The 17017-nt window shown below is 52.1% G+C and overlaps 1 protein-coding gene across 1 annotated transcript; it reads right to left on the bottom strand.

Moving 5' to 3' along the window:
* Window positions 1-1266: 1266 nt before the first annotated feature.
* Window positions 1267-15071, bottom strand: NUFIP2 (nuclear FMR1 interacting protein 2). The gene is made up of 5 exons (XM_087952842.1): window positions 15009-15071; window positions 13974-14163; window positions 6840-8555; window positions 4190-4222; window positions 1267-3347 (listed from the first exon to the last, which is right to left on the bottom strand). Exons 1-5 carry the CDS (start codon window positions 15069-15071, stop codon window positions 3295-3297), a joined length of 2055 nt encoding a protein of 684 aa, XP_087808968.1. The 3' UTR covers window positions 1267-3294.
* Between the last annotated feature and the right edge of the window lie 1946 nt (window positions 15072-17017).

Here is a 17017-nt window from a genome sequence, read left to right as displayed (position 1 = left end):
CTGGGAGTTGAAGCCCACAAGTCCTAAAGAGTTCCCAAGGTTGGAGACCCCGGCTTTACAGGACCAAACCAAAGAATAATTTGAAACGAATCTTCAAATTGTTTTCTGTTAAGAGTGGACTGAAGTCCCACCCTTAAAGAGCACCAGTAACAGGTGTCAAATCGTGGCCTCGGGCGCTGGCATGTTCCCAGCAAACCTGCAGGCGACCCCCCCAACCCCAAGAAGATACAGGACCCTCCTCCCACCCTGTCATTCCCACGTCTGCCACAGTTTGGTTTATGCTACAGTACTAATACTCTTGAGCAAAAAAAGTATGTGTGTGTGTGTGTTTTCTTAAGTTTTTGCAGGTACTTACATGTATGGCATTCAGCTTTGTTCGGGTATTTTCCCACGTCATAGTAGTTGTGCTTTTAAAGTTGTAGCAACGTTTCGGCAGAATCTCATCTGCCATCATCAGGCTTCTGTATTGCGTTCGTCTGTGAGTCACAATACAGAATACACAATACACAATACAGAAGCCTGATGATGGCAGATGAGATTCTGCCGAAACGTTGCTACAACTTTAAAAGCACAACTACAATGACGTGGGAAAATACCCGAACAAAGCTGAACACCACACACACACACACACACAGGTCTAGGTGTGTTCGGGTCTTTTCCCGTGTAAGATTAAGAGTATCTTGGTGACGTTTGGCGAGGTCCCACTCGCCATCCTCAGGCTGGTGCTTTCAGCTTCGTGCCAGTGCAAGCAGTGTGTGATCGAGCTGCCGTCTCTATATATACTGGTGGGGGGCTGGTGTGTGGGCTGGTTGGCAGCGTGCTGCCTCTGATTGGTTATGGAGTTAATGTTGGTATAATGGGCTGTGATGGCCTTGTGAGTTTTGTTGTGGACCTCGCCGAAACGTCGCCAAGATACTCTTAATCTTACAAGGGAAAAGACCCGAACACACCTAGACCTACATACCTGTACCCATGAAAATCTACGAAAACAAATATATACATATATATATAATGTTTTCGTAGATTTTCACGGGTATGCAGGTCTTGGGTGTGTTTGGGTCTCAATCTTCCACGGGAAAAGACCCGAACACGTCAAGACCTAGATGCATACATACATATACATATATATATACATATATATATAAAACCTATACCTTTATTCATTATTTTCATGTTCCACCGTCATTCACAGCTCCACTGAATTGCTTCTTTTCTCCCCCCCAGCCCCAATTACGCACACAAAATTCAACGAGGGAGAGGAAAAGGTTAAAAGAAGAGTTTCTGTTTAATAAGCGGTCGAGGCTTTGGCGAAAAGGGTTTTCCAAAAGAAAATAATAACAGAGGAAAGTTTAAAACAAGGGACGTTTATGCATAAGGGAATTTTGTCCATAATTGAGAAGAAACAAATCAGATTTAAAAAAAAAAACCCGCCCCCATTTTAATAGGGGATAATAATTAAGCCCTATTTGAGGAATGGGAAAAGAGAGGTATAATTTTGCAGGTCGGGGAAGGACCAGAGGTGGGTCTACCATGATGCAAAAATGAAAGGACCACCCACCCAACCGAATTCGGGGTGGGGTGGGGGCAGAAGGGGGGGGGCAGGACGCAGAGACCGAAGCAAGAAGATCAGCAGTAAACCCTAGCAAAATAAAAGCAGAAAAATAATCCCATTTTCCGAGAGGCGCTAAAGGCGCAAACCCCGAAGGACGAAAGTTTTGAACAGAGGCAGAACCTTCCCCCGCCTGAAAGATATTAAGACCCTCCCCCGAGAGCTTCATGGGATCCAAAATGTGTGCCCCCCCCCACTTCTGTAGTGTCCAGACACATCTGGGGATTGTCTTGCCTGAAGCCCGACTTGGGGTTCAGAAGGCCCTTGCTTGTATTATTTGGGGGGTAGGGGGAAGAGGGAGAGCAGCTTCTGATGCAAGACCCCCTCCACGGCTGCAGCTGTGGGTGCACCCAAGCCCCCACCTACACCCCCCAAAAAAACCTGCCTGCTCCATAACCCAAAGGAATTCTCTCTAAAAAAACAACAATTTTTAAAGCCGACTTCGCAGTTCTGCTTTTGCAAGGGAAGGAGAACGGTCCAGGACAATCTGGAGACCCTCCCCAGAAGGGGGGGTGAGTGGGGGGGAAGCGGTCCAGAGTTACCACCGGAGGGAGAAAGCAGGCTGGAGGGTGGGTGGGTGAGGGGGAGACACACACACACACACACACACACACACCCCAGAAGAAAGGAGGGGGAAGAGAGAAGCAAGCTGGTTTGGTTTTCCTTTCGTAAATTTATTTCCATACCAGCTGCCACACGCATCGGATGTGTTTGTGTGTGTGTGTGCACAAGTTTACACATGCAATACTTTGAACCGCACACACACCCGCTAAAGAATCGCCAGGCAAACTCAAGAATAAATCCAAGGTTTTGGGGGGGTTTTTGGCCTGATCCTGGCGGTTAGGAGGAGACCCCACCGAGCGCATTTGGGCTCCCCCTTCCTCTCGCTCGTGCTCTCGTCACACAAACACACAAGACACACACACACACACTCATATACCCCAACCCTGGATACCGTATTAAAAGCAAACCAAAGCCCCTTCCTCACCCCCACACCCCGCCAACCACGGTCGAGGGTCTCGAAGGGTGGATATATCTTCGCGAAAACATCGCCCCCTCCCTGCCCCCAAGGGGGAACCCGCTAATTTGGCAACTGAATTTCCACTCTTACCCCCCGCTTCCCCCCACAGGGCAATGGAGAGACGCGAAGATCCAAGATGGATTCCTGCTCCTCACCCCCCCAAGTGAAGAAAAGTGGGGTGCGGAAAAGTTTCCTCCTGGTTAGTGTGTTACCAATGATTGCAAAGCCCCCCAAAAAAATATGACCAAAAAAAAAAAACCTTTGCAGAGCTACTGGACAAGCTAAGTCTCTACTCACGTCTGGTTTCCTTTTAACAGGAGGGAGAGAAAAGCAAGGAAGGAAGGAAAAGAAAAAAAAAAATGGAAATCGTGGGGTGGGGGAGGAGGAAAAAAACGAGGAATTGGGAAAGGTCCAGACATTCAGAAGTGGGGTTTAAATAACCACAGGGGGTGTCTCTGCCAGCTGGGTAGGGAGTTTCGTCAAGCCCAGAATAGGGATTGTGTTAGGCAGTTGTGTGTGCATCGGTATACACACGGAGACGCACACGTGAAGGGATGGTCCTGCGGTTCGGATTCGGATGACCAGAGCGGCCCAGCGGGGGCCCCCCCCTCAGGTACGGGGCACGGGGCTGGTCACAGGCCCAGCGGAAACCGTCGGCTGCTGCTCAGGTGCTAGGGGTGTCCAGGGCTTCGGCGTAAGTGATTATTCGTTTTGGGTCTGGAAAAGGAAGAACAGGGTCTGAAGTGAACTGGACATCCAGCATGCCACTCCCGCGGCCACCCCGCGTCCAGCATTAGCGAAGATCAGCCATGTCCCAACCCCAGGGCAGTCGGCCGTGTGATCAAAAGCCCGCTTGATTAGAAATTCTGTTTATATACAGCACCGCAGATCAAACAAAAATCACAGTCACCATGTGCTTTCCTGCTTAACTGTAACAGGAAATTCTACTTAGAAGGAAAGAGCACAGAGTATATATATAACGTAATAGACACAAAGTTGTAAACACTGCCATCTACTGGCTGAATTCTACTGTAGCTGTTGCACAAAAATACGTTCCAACAATGAGTTCCAACATTTAAGTTAGGGGGTTTCCAAATTTGGCCAATTTGAGACCTGTGGACTTCAACTCCCAGAATGCTGGCTGGGGAATCCTGGGAGTTGAAGTCCACGGGTCTTAAAGTGGCCCATTTTGGAGATGCCTGCATTAAGGGGATCCTGTCGGGTGCTCGCCCTGGGGTGAAATGAGCCCTCGCAGCCAGTTCTAAAGGAATCGTGGCTGCATTAATTTGGAAAGGGAGCGTCAGATGTACGGGCTAAACCCAAAGCACTTGCACCCGGGCGAGTACTTGCCAAATGGCCCATCATGCTCCAACCTGGTTTGTGCTTGATTTGAAAACAGTCCGAGCTGGGAAGATTGAGATGGGGCTGATCGGCCAGATTTGCTACACAACATCAAGAAAGGATCCCTCAGTGGTTCACCCCAACCCTCCCGCTGTCCCCTTCAACAATTATCATGGGCTGAACCCCTTTTAAGAGAACGGAAGGAGGAAAATCCTTACCTCGCTTTTGCAAATTACAAATAGATTCCATTTCTGCAAGGGGGGAAAAAAGGGGGGGGGGAGAAACTGGTTAGTATCGCAAAAGACATATAAGCAAACTCTAATTAGAATGTACAAGCGGTGGCGGTCCTGGCTTAACCATGGTAATGGGGACCAGACTGCCCAGGTTATGCCAAGGGCCGTATTCTTTCCTCTGACCCAGCTGGCTGCCATGTGCAGTGGGATAGGGCTGCCCTTGGAGACTGGCGCTCTGCTCTGTCAAAGGATGGAAGGAACCCAGAGCTCTGGCCATTGGTCAACTGGCCAGCTTATTTCCACTCCTCCACCAATGGATTCCTTCAGCTATGGAGGCCAAGCTGACCCCTTTGGGGAGGGGCTGGGTCAATGAGGACAGGGGAGACTCCTGAAAGGCAGCTGGGTGTCTTTGGGCCAATCACCAGGAGGCTGGGAGTTCTAGTCCCGCCTTAAGGCACGTAAGCCAGCTAGGTGTCTTTGGGCCAATCACCAGGAGGCTGGGAGTTCTAGTCCCGCCTTCAGGCACATAAGCCAGCTAGATGACTTTGGGCCAATCACCAGGAGGCTGGGAGTTCTAGTCCCGCCTTCAGGCACATAAGCCAGCTAGATGACTTTGGGCCAATCACCAGGAGGCTGGGAGTTCTAGTCCCGCCTTCAGGCACATAAGCCAGCTAGATGACTTTGGGCCAATCACCAGGAGGCTGGGAGTTCTAGTCCCGCCTTCAGGCACATAAGCCAGCTAGATGACTTTGGGCCAATCACCAGGAGGCTGGGAGTTCTAGTCCCGCCTTAAGGCACATAAGCCAGCTAGGTGTCTTTGGGCCAATCACCAGGAGGCTGGGAGTTCTAGTCCCGCCTTCAGGCACATAAGCCAGCTAGATGACTTTGGGCCAATCACCAGGAGGCTGGGAGTTCTAGTCCCGCCTTCAGGCACATAAGCCAGCTAGATGACTTTGGGCCAATCACCAGGAGGCTGGGAGTTCTAGTCCCGCCTTCAGGCACATAAGCCAGCTAGATGACTTTGGGCCAATCACCAGGAGGCTGGGAGTTCTAGTCCCGCCTTAAGGCACATAAGCCAGCTAGGTGTCTTTGGGCCAATCACCAGGAGGCTGGGAGTTCTAGTCCCGCCTTAAGGCACATAAGCCAGCTAGGTGTCTTTGGGCCAATCACCAGGAGGCTGGGAGTTCTAGTCCCTCCTTAAGGCACGTAAGCCAGCTAGATGACTTTGGGCCAATCACCAGGAGGCTGGGAGTTCTAGTCCCGCCTTCAGGCACATAAGCCAGCTAGATGACTTTGGGCCAATCACCAGGAGGCAGGGAGTTCTAGTCCCGCCTTAGGCATGAAAGCTGGCTGGTGAGTTTTGCCCTAATCCCCCTCTCAGCCCAACCCACCTCACAGGGTTGTTGTGGTGGTGATAATAGGAGGAGGAAGGAGGATTCAATATGCTCACCACTTTGAGTTATTTATACTAATCATAAAGGCAGGATAAAAATAATTAAAATAAGACCCACCGTGAGAACACGGATCCTGCAAAGAGAGCAGAAAGGGGGCCAGTAGCTCCAGTATGGCTTGCAGGGACTGGAGGGCTTCTCGGCCAAAGGGAGCCCACCCCTCACCTGCAGAGTTAGGCACCAAGAAAAGGCCAGCCCCTCACAAAAAGACACCCCTGGCCACTGTATAAGCCCCCATCGAAGGCATTCGGCCGGCTGAGCAAGACCAGGAAGAGGCGAGACTACTGGGGCTTAGCTCGGTCTTCCCCTCCTTGCAAGCGCCAGGCCGAAAACCAGACCATGGTCTAACCTGAACCCATTTCCCAGGTGCTGTGGCCCGCCAGCTGCCAGCAGAGCTGGCGGCTAACTCAGAGACTGAGGAGGAACCAAGGCCAGTCCTGGAGTCTGGGGAAGGCTCTGCGTCGAAGGCAGGGATGGGGCCAGGAAATCAAAGAGGAGCGCAAGGGGAATGGTGGTTGCAGGAGACCATTAGTTCACTCGGGTGAAGAACTGCTCCTGACTTCTTGCCAAATATCGCCTGCTATAGTGTGGCGTGTGGCAGATACCGGCCTGGCAACTCTCCAAGCCTGATAAAGGTCTGTAAACAGGTAGTCCTCGACAACAGTTCATTTAGTGAAGCTGCAACGGCGCTGGAAAAAAAGGAGCATTTTTCACAGATGCCCCAATTGTAGCATCCGCAGGGTCATGTGATCCAAATTCAGAAGCTCAGCAACTGCTTCGCATTTATGACAGTCGCAACGTCCTGGGGGGGGTCATGTGATCCCCCCTTCTGCGACCTTCTGACAGGCAAAAATCAATGGGGAAGCCAGATTCATTTAACAACCGGGTCACTGACTTAACAATGGCAGTGATTCGCTTAACGACTGCGGCAAGAAAAGCCATAAAAGGAGGCGAAGCTCACTTAACAGCCGTCTCGCTTATAGCAACAGAAATATCGGGGCTCCCTTGCAATGCCAAGTTGAGGATTACCTGCGTGGCAGCTGCCTCCCCCCCTCCAGCTCCCAGAGAGACCCCACGCCAGCCCTGGAGGGTAGGACTCCTCCCACCCCAAGCCAGGCTGCCATTGTCCAGAAAACACCGGGGCTGATGGGGAACGGAGTCCCTCCCAGCCCGGGAGACGTTACCTTGGATGTGATAGAGAACAGCTGCCTGCAGGTCGAACTCCCCCCAGCTGGCTTTCCGTTCTAGACCGCTGGGGTGCCTCTGCTCTTTGGTGGAGACTAACAAAGTGTTCGTAGGAGAAGACAGATGACTGTCTACGCGGTAGTCCTTGGCGAGGAACACAAAGGCCCCCGGGCCCCCGAGCTCCGCCTGGGGCAAGGCCCCCGGCAAGTGGGCCTCTAACGGCAAGTCGCTCTCCTCCCCAGCGGCCTCCAGCTTTAAGAGTCCGCCCAACAGCTGGGGACTAGTCCGTTTGGCCAGCTCGTAGGCCTTGGGGAAGGCTGGCTGTTCGGGTCCAGCGGAAAGCGTCTCTGCCTCCTGAGGAACCGGCGCGGCGGGGCATGGGCCCTGGAAGGTCACCTCGGCCACCTTGGTGTCCGTCGGCTTCCGGGGCGAAGTCTCCGGCCCCGCGTTGGGCTCGTTGATAAAGGATAACCCCCACTGGTTCTGGAAGATATCGCCTAAGTTTTGCTGCGTGGACAGGAACGGAGACTCGGCCTGGGCCGCCACGCTGAACAGGCCATGCATATTTGACGGGTAGATGAAGAGACTCGGCTTCTGCGGGTCCATGGCGACCGCGGAGGGACCCGAGTCCTGGGCTGCCAGTTTGGAAGAAGCCGAAAGGACAGTACTAGCAGCCGGCACCAGCAGGGCCTGGACGCCGGTCGGACACACCCCACGGTCAGCCCCGGCCAAGATGGGGCCGTTGGAAAAGCTGGCCGATGTAACAGACTTCATGGCGGACATGGGGACCTGGGAGAGGCGGTTGGGGGCCTGGACTTGGACCTCGCCCACAGAGGATGAGCACAAGGAGGAGGAAGAGGAGGACGAGGAAGAGGAGGACAGGGGAGCCGCCTTGTTCAGGTTCTCTTTCACTTTGCTTGCATAACTGATTTTGGGGACGATCTTGGCGCTGCTGTTATCCACGGGGAAAACCGGGGGCGGCTTAAACAGGGTCCAAGAATCTTCCTTCGAGGACGATCCCAAGACGTGCTTCCCCTTGGGACGCTCCTCAAACTTTTTGCCGGCCAGTCCGCCTTTGGCCTCCGCCGCCTTCCGGAGCATGTCCCCACCTCCACCTGGCTTCCCGTGGCCCACCCCCGGCCCGCCCGGCTGCTCACACTTCCAAGCAGGTTTCAGGTCAGCCTTCGAGTCCCCGCCGTCGGCCCTGAAGGAGTCGGTCTCCAGCTTCAAGGCCGGGACGGGGCTACATGGCACGACCTTCTCCTGGCCCAGGCTCAGGTTCTCGCAGCCCTTGGCGCTGTTGCGCCGGCCTTTCCGTTTCTTGGGTGTGGTGTAGCCGCTCTCTGAGCCACTGCCGTCGTTGTCCGCCCCTTTGCCGGTGCAGCCGTTGGCGATGTACTCAGAACCGTCGGCCACGAGGCCGTTGGGGACGGGGTGCATCTCGCCTTTGTCCCAGGAATGGCCCTCTCCGGCTCGGCTCTCGTGGCATCGCTCGTTCTTCCTGTCCAGGCTGTTTTTCAAGCTAAAGGTCTTGGTTCTCAGACCGGCTTTGACAAACATGCCGCCTTTTGCCGTCTGCTTGAGCGCCAGGCTGAGCTCCCGGCCGGGCTGGCTGCCGTTGGGAACCACGGAAACGGGGCCAGGCAAGTCACGGGCACCAGGAGATGTCAGGAAGGGGTCTCGGTTACCAACGGTCCCGTTGAGTTCGCCATAATCTGCAGGAAAGGAACAGGGGAAGATTAGAGGTCTCCAACGCAATCTCTTGCTTGAAGGAGGCATTCAAAAGAGCCCACCCCAGACACACCCCAAATGCCAAAGGCCCTTGACACCCCAAACTGCCCCATGGATGCTTGCTGTGGAAGCAATTTCCTCCTGGGTGCAAGCCTACTCCACCACTTTTTTGATGGCGTCACTCAAATTCAGCCCAGGCTGCATCCAGGACAGCCCGAGAAGAAGGAAGAGGTTCTGACAGACAGGAAGGATTTTCATCTGCCAAGGATCTTCTCCTGCAAATCGGGGCCGATTCCGGAGGATGCAGATAATAAATTTCAAATAAAAAGATAAAATCTGGGCTCCCAACAGCCGTGGAATCCTCAGATTCACAGACCTGAGAGGATGCCGGAGGAAACTGGGGGTGTAGAGACAAGATTCGCACCCCGAAGGAGCAACACGATCCCGGTGAGGAAAAGCTACGGGACGGTGAGAAAAGGCTCGTGTGTTTCTAGCAACAGCAGACAAGTCACAACACCTCATTTAGTGGCTGTTCGAAGTTCCCAAACGGCCCTGAAAAAAAGTGACTGACGGCTGCTTTTCACACTTACAAATGCCGTGGTTCTGTGATCAAAATTTGTTCAGAGTATTGCAGCGTAAATTCAGCGCCAGAAATAAACACAGATGACTGAGGCTTCATTTAACTTCTTTATAAACACAAAAAGTAAATTTTACAATACCAGTTGTAGATTTCTCCAACACGGAGCAAACATGTTACAGGTTCAGAGCAGAACAGCAACTCCGCTCAGAAAACGGACTTCAGTTTCACTTTAGTTCAGCAGGCAAGAATTACACACAGCAGAGAGAAGCAGTTTCATTTTCAATAAGACTCAGAGCTCAACACAGCTTCAGAGCTGCAGAGTTTAATATAGACCCATGCCTAGGCTACTTCTAGTTTCAGTTTCCAAACAGTCCTCATTGGCTGACTTAGTTGCTAGGCTTATTCATTGGCTGACCTATTCCAGTTCATGAATATACTCTGACAGACGCTTGGCATTTTTTATGGTTTGGACGTGACTTGTAGTCACAAAGCCTGAATCGCGAAGCTCCCGGGAGGAACTTTCTAGATCGTGAGCCCTAAAAAAAGAAATTATTTTGGAGAAGGATCAAATCCATTCTGCTGATTATAAGGTGAGCTCCGCCAGCTGGGGAATTCTGGGAATTGAAGTCCGCCCGTTTTTAAAAGCTTGTGAGACGCCCCAGCGCTTTCGGAGTTTGGGAGCCACGCTGCCGTTGTCTCCTCTTCCAAAGGGGTTGGGCTACAAAGTCCATCATCCTCAACTGCTGCCAGGCTGGCAAGGGATGATGAGAGTGGGAGTCTCGATGCTTTGGGAGAGCCCCAAGTCAAGGGATATCACTTTGAGTAGTACAGAAAGTCCGTAAAACATCATTAGGGGTACCAAGAGACGAGAATATTTGTAGCTCAGGGTTGACATGAGGGGTCCTTGGTGCTCTCTGAGCTGGGTGGTTTTCTTGCAGACGTTTTGTGATCCAACTAGGGGACACCATCAGTGCTAGAAGGGAGGGTGGTTGTGGTGGTGGTGGAGGAGGAGAAGGACTGTGAGGTCCTTTGCTCTCTGAGCTGGGTGGTTTTCTTGCACTGATGATGTTAGTTACTTTGGTAATGAAACATCTGCAAGAAAACCTCCAACCTCAGAGAGTAGCAAGGATCCCACAGTCCTTCTCCTTCTCCCTACAACCCCCCTCTTCTAGCACAGATGATGTTACCTAGTTGGGTCATGAAATGTTTGCAAGAAAACCACCCAGCTCAGAGAGCATCAAGGACCCCATAGTCTTCCTCCTCCTCCTCTTCTCCACAAACTCACTCTTTTCTAGCGCTGGTGATGTGACCTATTTTGGTAATGAAATGTCTGGAAGAAAACCACCCCAACATTTCCCCCAAAGAGAAGCAACTGATGAGACTTCATCCAAGCTTTGGACTCATTTGGCTAACCGCTAGGATCTTCTCAATCAATATTTTCATGAGCTACTTTAACAGTTTAAGGACTTAAGCACTCTGGATCAGCAATGACCTCACCTAAATAATCAGCAGAATTTATTTGATCATCCCCTCTCCCAATAATTTTTAGAGCTTGCCGTCCAGCAGGTTCCCGGGCGTCCTTCATGATTAGCTGTTTATTATTTCATGAGACTAAAGTCACTTCCAGCCATAAAAATGTTCTCCCAAAGGCAGGAGATGTCCTAAGCCAGTCCAAAACGTGACGTTTGTGTCGTGACAATTCCACATGGAAACCGGCCATAACGTTAGAACTAAACTTAGGACAGGCTATTTAATTATTTTCTTCATGTGTTTTTTGTCTTAGGCAAAAATCCAGCTGGACAAGAGTCTCTTCAAAGCATCAAGTTCCACTTAACCAATATAATTCATGCAGCTGTGCAGCATATCCTTTGTAAAAGGAACAAGCTTTGCCAAATTTTCAGGAAAGGGTCTTTTTTTGTTATTTTCTGGGGGGGAATGCTAATTAAGACATTGTAGGAAGGGAGCGGTGTTAGCCCAAACCCAGGATCTGCTAGCTAGATCCATTTTCATCTCACAAAATGCCATCAAAAGCCAGACATCTTTCGATTCATACAAGTAGTCCTCAACTTACATCCATTTGAAGTTACAGTGGCACTTTAAAAAGTGACTTATTGGTCACCTGACCAAAATTCAGATGCTAGGCAACTGACTCATATTAATGAGGGATCCCCTTTTGGGACCTTCTGCGAAGCACATGGGGAAGCCAGATTCGCTTAAGAACGTGTGACTAACACTGCAGTGATTCACTAACCTCTGTGAGAAAATAGGTTGTAACATGGGGCAAAAACTCACTTAAGAAATGGCTCACTTTGCAACAGAAAGTTTAGACTCCATTGTGGTTGTAAGTCAAGGAAAACTTGAACTGGGAAACTCTTCATAACTGAGCCCAAACTGGCTGAAAACGATAAGAAGCCACAAACCTGGTTGACAAACCACAAGTGGGCTGGTTCACACAAACATGAAGAAAAATAAACAGGCCATTACAATATTCAGTGCAGTGTGCGAACCAGGTGGCACCCGAATTTCTTCAGGTGATCTTTGCAACAAAGCAAGCTCTTTCGACACACGTTTGTGGCCTCTTTTGAGATTTAGGCGCTGGTGCTAACCACACAAATAAGGACCCACCGATTCCTGACCAACAATGACAACACAGCACAAGGGGTGACAGGCTTCCAAGCTATACCGGTTGGGTCTAATGCAATGTTTTTTCAAATTTTCAAGTATCTGGTCTGGTCATTTTATCACACAGCCATCTTGCAGTTTAGTTGTGTCCAAACTGGATGTGTGCAACATGTTGAGTTCACAAACCCTTGCCGTGCATAAAACATGCTCTACCTGCCCCCCCAAAGGGTCACCTGGCTGCAAAGGCTGCAATTCCTCTTCCCCATCCCCATGGCAACTCCTGATGGGTTCCTATAATGCAGGGTGCTCCAAACTCGGCAACTTTTAAGACTTGTGGACTAACAACCAGGACTAACCAGGGAATTCTGCGGCTTGAAGTCCCCCAAGTTTTAAAAGTTCAAATTTGGAGACCTCTACCTTAATTAATTGACCAAACTCTTGTTAAGAGAGCTGAATGTGCTGGTAGCCTGGGATATCGTTGGCTGGCTAGGGGATTCTGGGAGTTGAAGCCCACCCCTCTTAAAGGCACCGAATTTGTAAAAAAAACAACAAACTGGTCTAAGCCCAGGAACTTGGTTGGATCTGTAGTGGCAAGAATCCATTCCACTCCATGAAAAAAAGGGGGTGGGAAATGGAGACCCCAACCCCCTTCTAGAAGGATGCAACTACAAGTCCCATGTTCAGCTGCTAGTGAGGACGATCCAGCCTACTTGGGACAAGTGGTGTAAAAAAGCCCCAGGACTAGAGAAAGCCAGGACCAATAAAACAAAATGCCCGGTGCTGCGGTCACACATGGACTCCCTCCTTGCCCCCTGACCTCAGGCATCCTCCATGGGGCTCACCTTCCCCATTTCTACCCCCCAATGAAAATTGAGCCCGTCATGCCAGAAGGTTTATTATGGCTCCGGTTGGGAGATTCGAAAGGCCGGGCAAGGGACTGGTCATCTTGGAGGAGGCCTGTCCAGAGTTTCACAGCTTTGGTAGTTTTAAGATGGGTGGGTGGACTCCAACTCCCAGAATCCCTCACCCAGCATGCTTTACATGGACTCCAACTCCCAGAATCCCCCATCCTTGAATATAAATGGACTCCAACTCCCAGAATCCCTCACCCAGCATGCTTTACACGGACTCCAACTCCCAGAATCCCCCATCCTTGAATATAAATGGACTCCAACTCCCAGAATCCCTCACCCAGCATGCTTTACACGGACTCCAACTCCCAGAATCCCCCATCCTTGAATATAAATGGACTCCAACTCCCAGAATCCCTCACCCAGCATGCTTTACATGGACTCCAACTCCCAGAATCCCCCATCCTTGAATATAAATGGACTCCAACTCCCAGAATCCCTCACCCAGCATGCTTTACATGGACTCCAACTCCCAGAATCCCCATCCTTGAACATGGACTCCAACTCCCAGAATCCCTCACCCTGCTTTACAGACTCCAACTCCCAGAATCCCCATCCTTGAATATAAATGGACTCCAACTCCCAGAATCCCTCACCCAGCATGCTTTACATGGACTCCAACTCCCAGAATCCCCCATCCTTGAATATAAATGGACTCCAACTCCCAGAATCCCTCACCCAGCATGCTTTACATGGACTCCAACTCCCAGAATCCCCCATCCTTGAATATAAATGGACTCCAACTCCCAGAATCCTCACCCAGCATGCTTTACATGGACTCCAACTCCCAGAATCCCCCATCCTTGAATATAAATGGACTCCAACTCCCAGAATCCCTCACCCAGCATGCTTTTAAGAGGGACGGACTCCAACTCCCAGAATGCCCCAGCCGCCATCTTGTTTTGCGGGGCCCACTCCAACGGCCAGGCTCCCTCAAGCCTGCCGCGCGGGGCATCCTGGGCGTCGTAGTCCAGCGCTCTGGAAGCCGCCTGAGGGGGACCCCCCGCGGCGTCCCTCTTTTTTCCCCCCCTCAAGATGGACGGAGGGGAGGGGTGTCTTCCAGGCGCCCTCCCTCCCTCCCTCCCTCCCTCCGCCCAGACCAGGCCCGCGCTGCCTCGAGGCCTTCCCCTCAGAGAGAGAGAGAGAGAGAGCGCGCGAGAAGGCCGCCCGCCCAACATGGCGCCGGTGTCGGCGGGGCAGCCTGGCCGGGCTGAGGCGAGCCCGGCTTCTTCTCCTCCTCCTCCTCCTCCCCCCCACGCCCGCCCTCCGGCCGCTCCTCCCCACCCTACCCTCAGACCTGCTGCTGCTGCTGCTGCTGCCCTCCGTGTCCGTCTCCGGGCGGGGGGCGGCGGCCGCGGGGGCGGCCCTGGCCGTAGAAGCAGAGCGGCGGGGGGGCGCTCCATCGGCACCGGCCGCCCTTCCGCCTGCTCGCCCGCCCGCCCCCGGCTGCTTGGCGCGGAAGGGAGGCCGCCGCCGCCACTTCCGGCCCCGCCCAAGCAGGCAGGCGAGGGAGGGGGCTGTTCCGCCTCTTCCTCCTCCCTCCCTCCCTTTTTCCCCCGCCCGGCCCAACGAAAAGGCGCTTCCCGACCTCAAGCCACGCCCACACGCCACCACCGCCACTTCCGACCCCGCCCAGCTATTCAGGCGAGGGAGGGGGCTGTTCCTCCTCCCTCCCTCCCTCCTTCCCCGCCCGGCCTTAGCAGCGCAAGCCACGCCCACGCCCACGCCCCCGACACGCCCCTCGGCGGACGTGGACAAGCGCCGCAGCCCTGCGAAGAGGGAGGGAGGCCGATGGGCGTGGTCGTCCCTCCTCCCCTTTGCCGAAGGGATGGGGTGGGACTCCCCAGCCCATCGCTCCCCACTGAGGATGGAGGCTGATGGGTGGCTGTCTGTTTCCTTAGGGGGCTCTGGTTCTAACCCCCCACACACCTTCCATCCCAGTCAATGCAATGGGACTCCGAAGCCCATCGCTCTCCTCTGATGGGCAGAACAGTCCTTGGGGAGGACCGGCTCCGAGCCTCCTCCCCGTTTTCCAAGAGGATGGGACGGGATTCCCAAGCCCATCGTTTGCCGCTGAGGATGGAGGATGATGGGCAGGGCAGTCCTTGGGGAACCACTAGCTCCGAGCCCCCTCCCCATTTTCCAAGACTCCCATACCCATCACTCTCTGCCCAAGAGGGACGGGAGGCGGATGGGTGCAGCGGGCCTTCTAACTCCAGGGGCTCCAGTTTCAAGCCCCCCTCCCATCCCAGGCAACACAAGGGGACTCCTGAGCCCATCGCTCTCCTCCAGGAAGGAGACTGATGGGCATGATAGTCCTTCACCAGCACCAGGTCCAAAACTCCTGCCTGTTGTCCAGGAGAAGAGGACGGAACTCCCACACCCATCGCTCTCTGCCGGAAAGAGGAGGGAGGCGGATGGGCATGGCAGTCCGTCTCCTTAGGGCGCTCCGGTTCCAAGCCCCCTCCCCATTTTCCAGGGTTGCATGGGACCCCTGAGCTCATATTCACACTAAAGCCCCCTCCCCGTTTTCCAGGGGGACAATGTGGGACTCTCACACCCATTGCTCCCCACCGGGAACAATGGAGGCTGATGGGTACGGCAGTCCATAAATTATAATGTTATTTACATCACATGCTTTTGACTCACCTCCACGCTGTGCTAAAACCATCGCATAGACAGAACGTCCTCGACTTGTGACCACAATCGGAGCCTCAGATTTATGCTGCTAAGCGAAACATTGGTTAAAGTGAATTTTGCTCTTATTTGGCGACCTTTCTTGCCACCGTTGCTAAGCGAATCGCTGCAGCTGTTCAATTAATCCCACGGACGTTAAGTGAATCTGGGCTTCCCCGTTGACTTTGCCTGTCCGACGGTCACAAAAGGGGACCTCGCACACGATCCCGGGACCCTACGGCCGTCATAAATACGAGCCAGTTTGCCAAGCGCCTGGATTTTGATCCCAGGATTGTGGGAGGGCTCCGACGGTTTTTAAGCGTGAAAAATAAGTTGCTTTTTTTCAGTGCCGTGACTTACGACGATAGAAAACCAGCAAGTCCGTTGCTAAGCACAGCCCTTGTTAAGTGAGCCGTAACCCCATTTTACAACCTTTGACTGGCAGGGGAATTCTGGGAGTTGGAGTCTTGTCTATCCGACAGACTCTGGGCTTGAAATTCACACTGCGCCAAAGGTTTGAAAGACCGCAGGGAATCCTCACAACAACAGTTCATTTAATGACCAAAGTTACAACGGCCCTGAAAAAAGGGACTCGTGACTATTTTTCACACCTATGACTGTTGCAACAGCCCCGTATTCATGTGATCCAAATTCAGTACGGTTGGCAGCTGACTCGTATTTACGAAGGTTAGCGTCCCAAGTCGGAGTGGTGCGGGTGGCCTAGAGGTGGAGCTCTCGCCTCATAAACAGGAGCTGTGAGTTCAAACCTAGGTCGAGGCAGGTATTTCTTTCACTCTGGGCACAATGAGAATGCATCTGCTGAACATTGAACTCCACACCAGCAATAGGAAGGGCATCCGGCCAGAAAACACTCGGCTCCATTCAGTTGCCCAAGACAACTGCCCTGCAGGGGATTGCAGGGTGTTTAAAAGAAGACGATGATGGATGATGATGACAGCATCCCAAGTCATGTGAGAAGCCAGATTCACTTTAACAACCATCTTATTAACTTAACAAGTGCAGTTATTCACTTAACGACTGTGGAGAAGAAACGTCATAAAATTGGACAAAACTGACTTAACAACTGTCTTGCTTAACAACAGAAATGTTGAGTCCGATCGTTTGTTGTTAAGTTGAGGGCTCCCTGTACAGGGAGGCCTACCTGGTGAGGACCACGTTGAAGACTGCAACTGTGAGGTTAAAGGTAAATCGCAGAATTTAAGCAACGAAACAGATTTATTCTGCATTTATGAAATTGGGAAGAATGTGAGAGATCTAAAAGGTGGTGGTATGATTTTGTGGCATGGAGTTAGCAAATAAATGCAGGGAAATTTACACGGATGTGTTTTCAAACTATTTCAGTTTTAAGCATTTTAAGATAGGTTTCGTTCAACCCCCAGAATTCCCTAACCAGCCATGCTAGCCAGGGAATTCTGGGAGTTGAAGTCCACCCAGCTTCCAATTGCCAAGTTTGAAAAACACGGCTCTAAACCTTCCTACCTTGACATGAGCGTGGCAACAAACTAACATAAATCTAACATAAACCTATAGCACGATCAATTTTATCATGGAATGTATAAGTGTGATCAATCTGGTCCTGAAATCTGTAAGCACGATCAATTGATCCCGATCCACTTTGAAGGCAGATTTATAGAGA

This window comes from Notechis scutatus, chromosome 1 (genome assembly GCF_049901735.1).
Source record: "Notechis scutatus isolate UNSWTSFEM ecotype Mainland chromosome 1, rNotScu1.2, whole genome shotgun sequence".
In the NCBI taxonomy this organism is placed as follows: domain Eukaryota; kingdom Metazoa; phylum Chordata; class Lepidosauria; order Squamata; family Elapidae; genus Notechis; species Notechis scutatus.
Note: the sequence above shows the minus strand (reverse complement) of the source record. Positions and strands in the feature narration are given on the sequence as shown.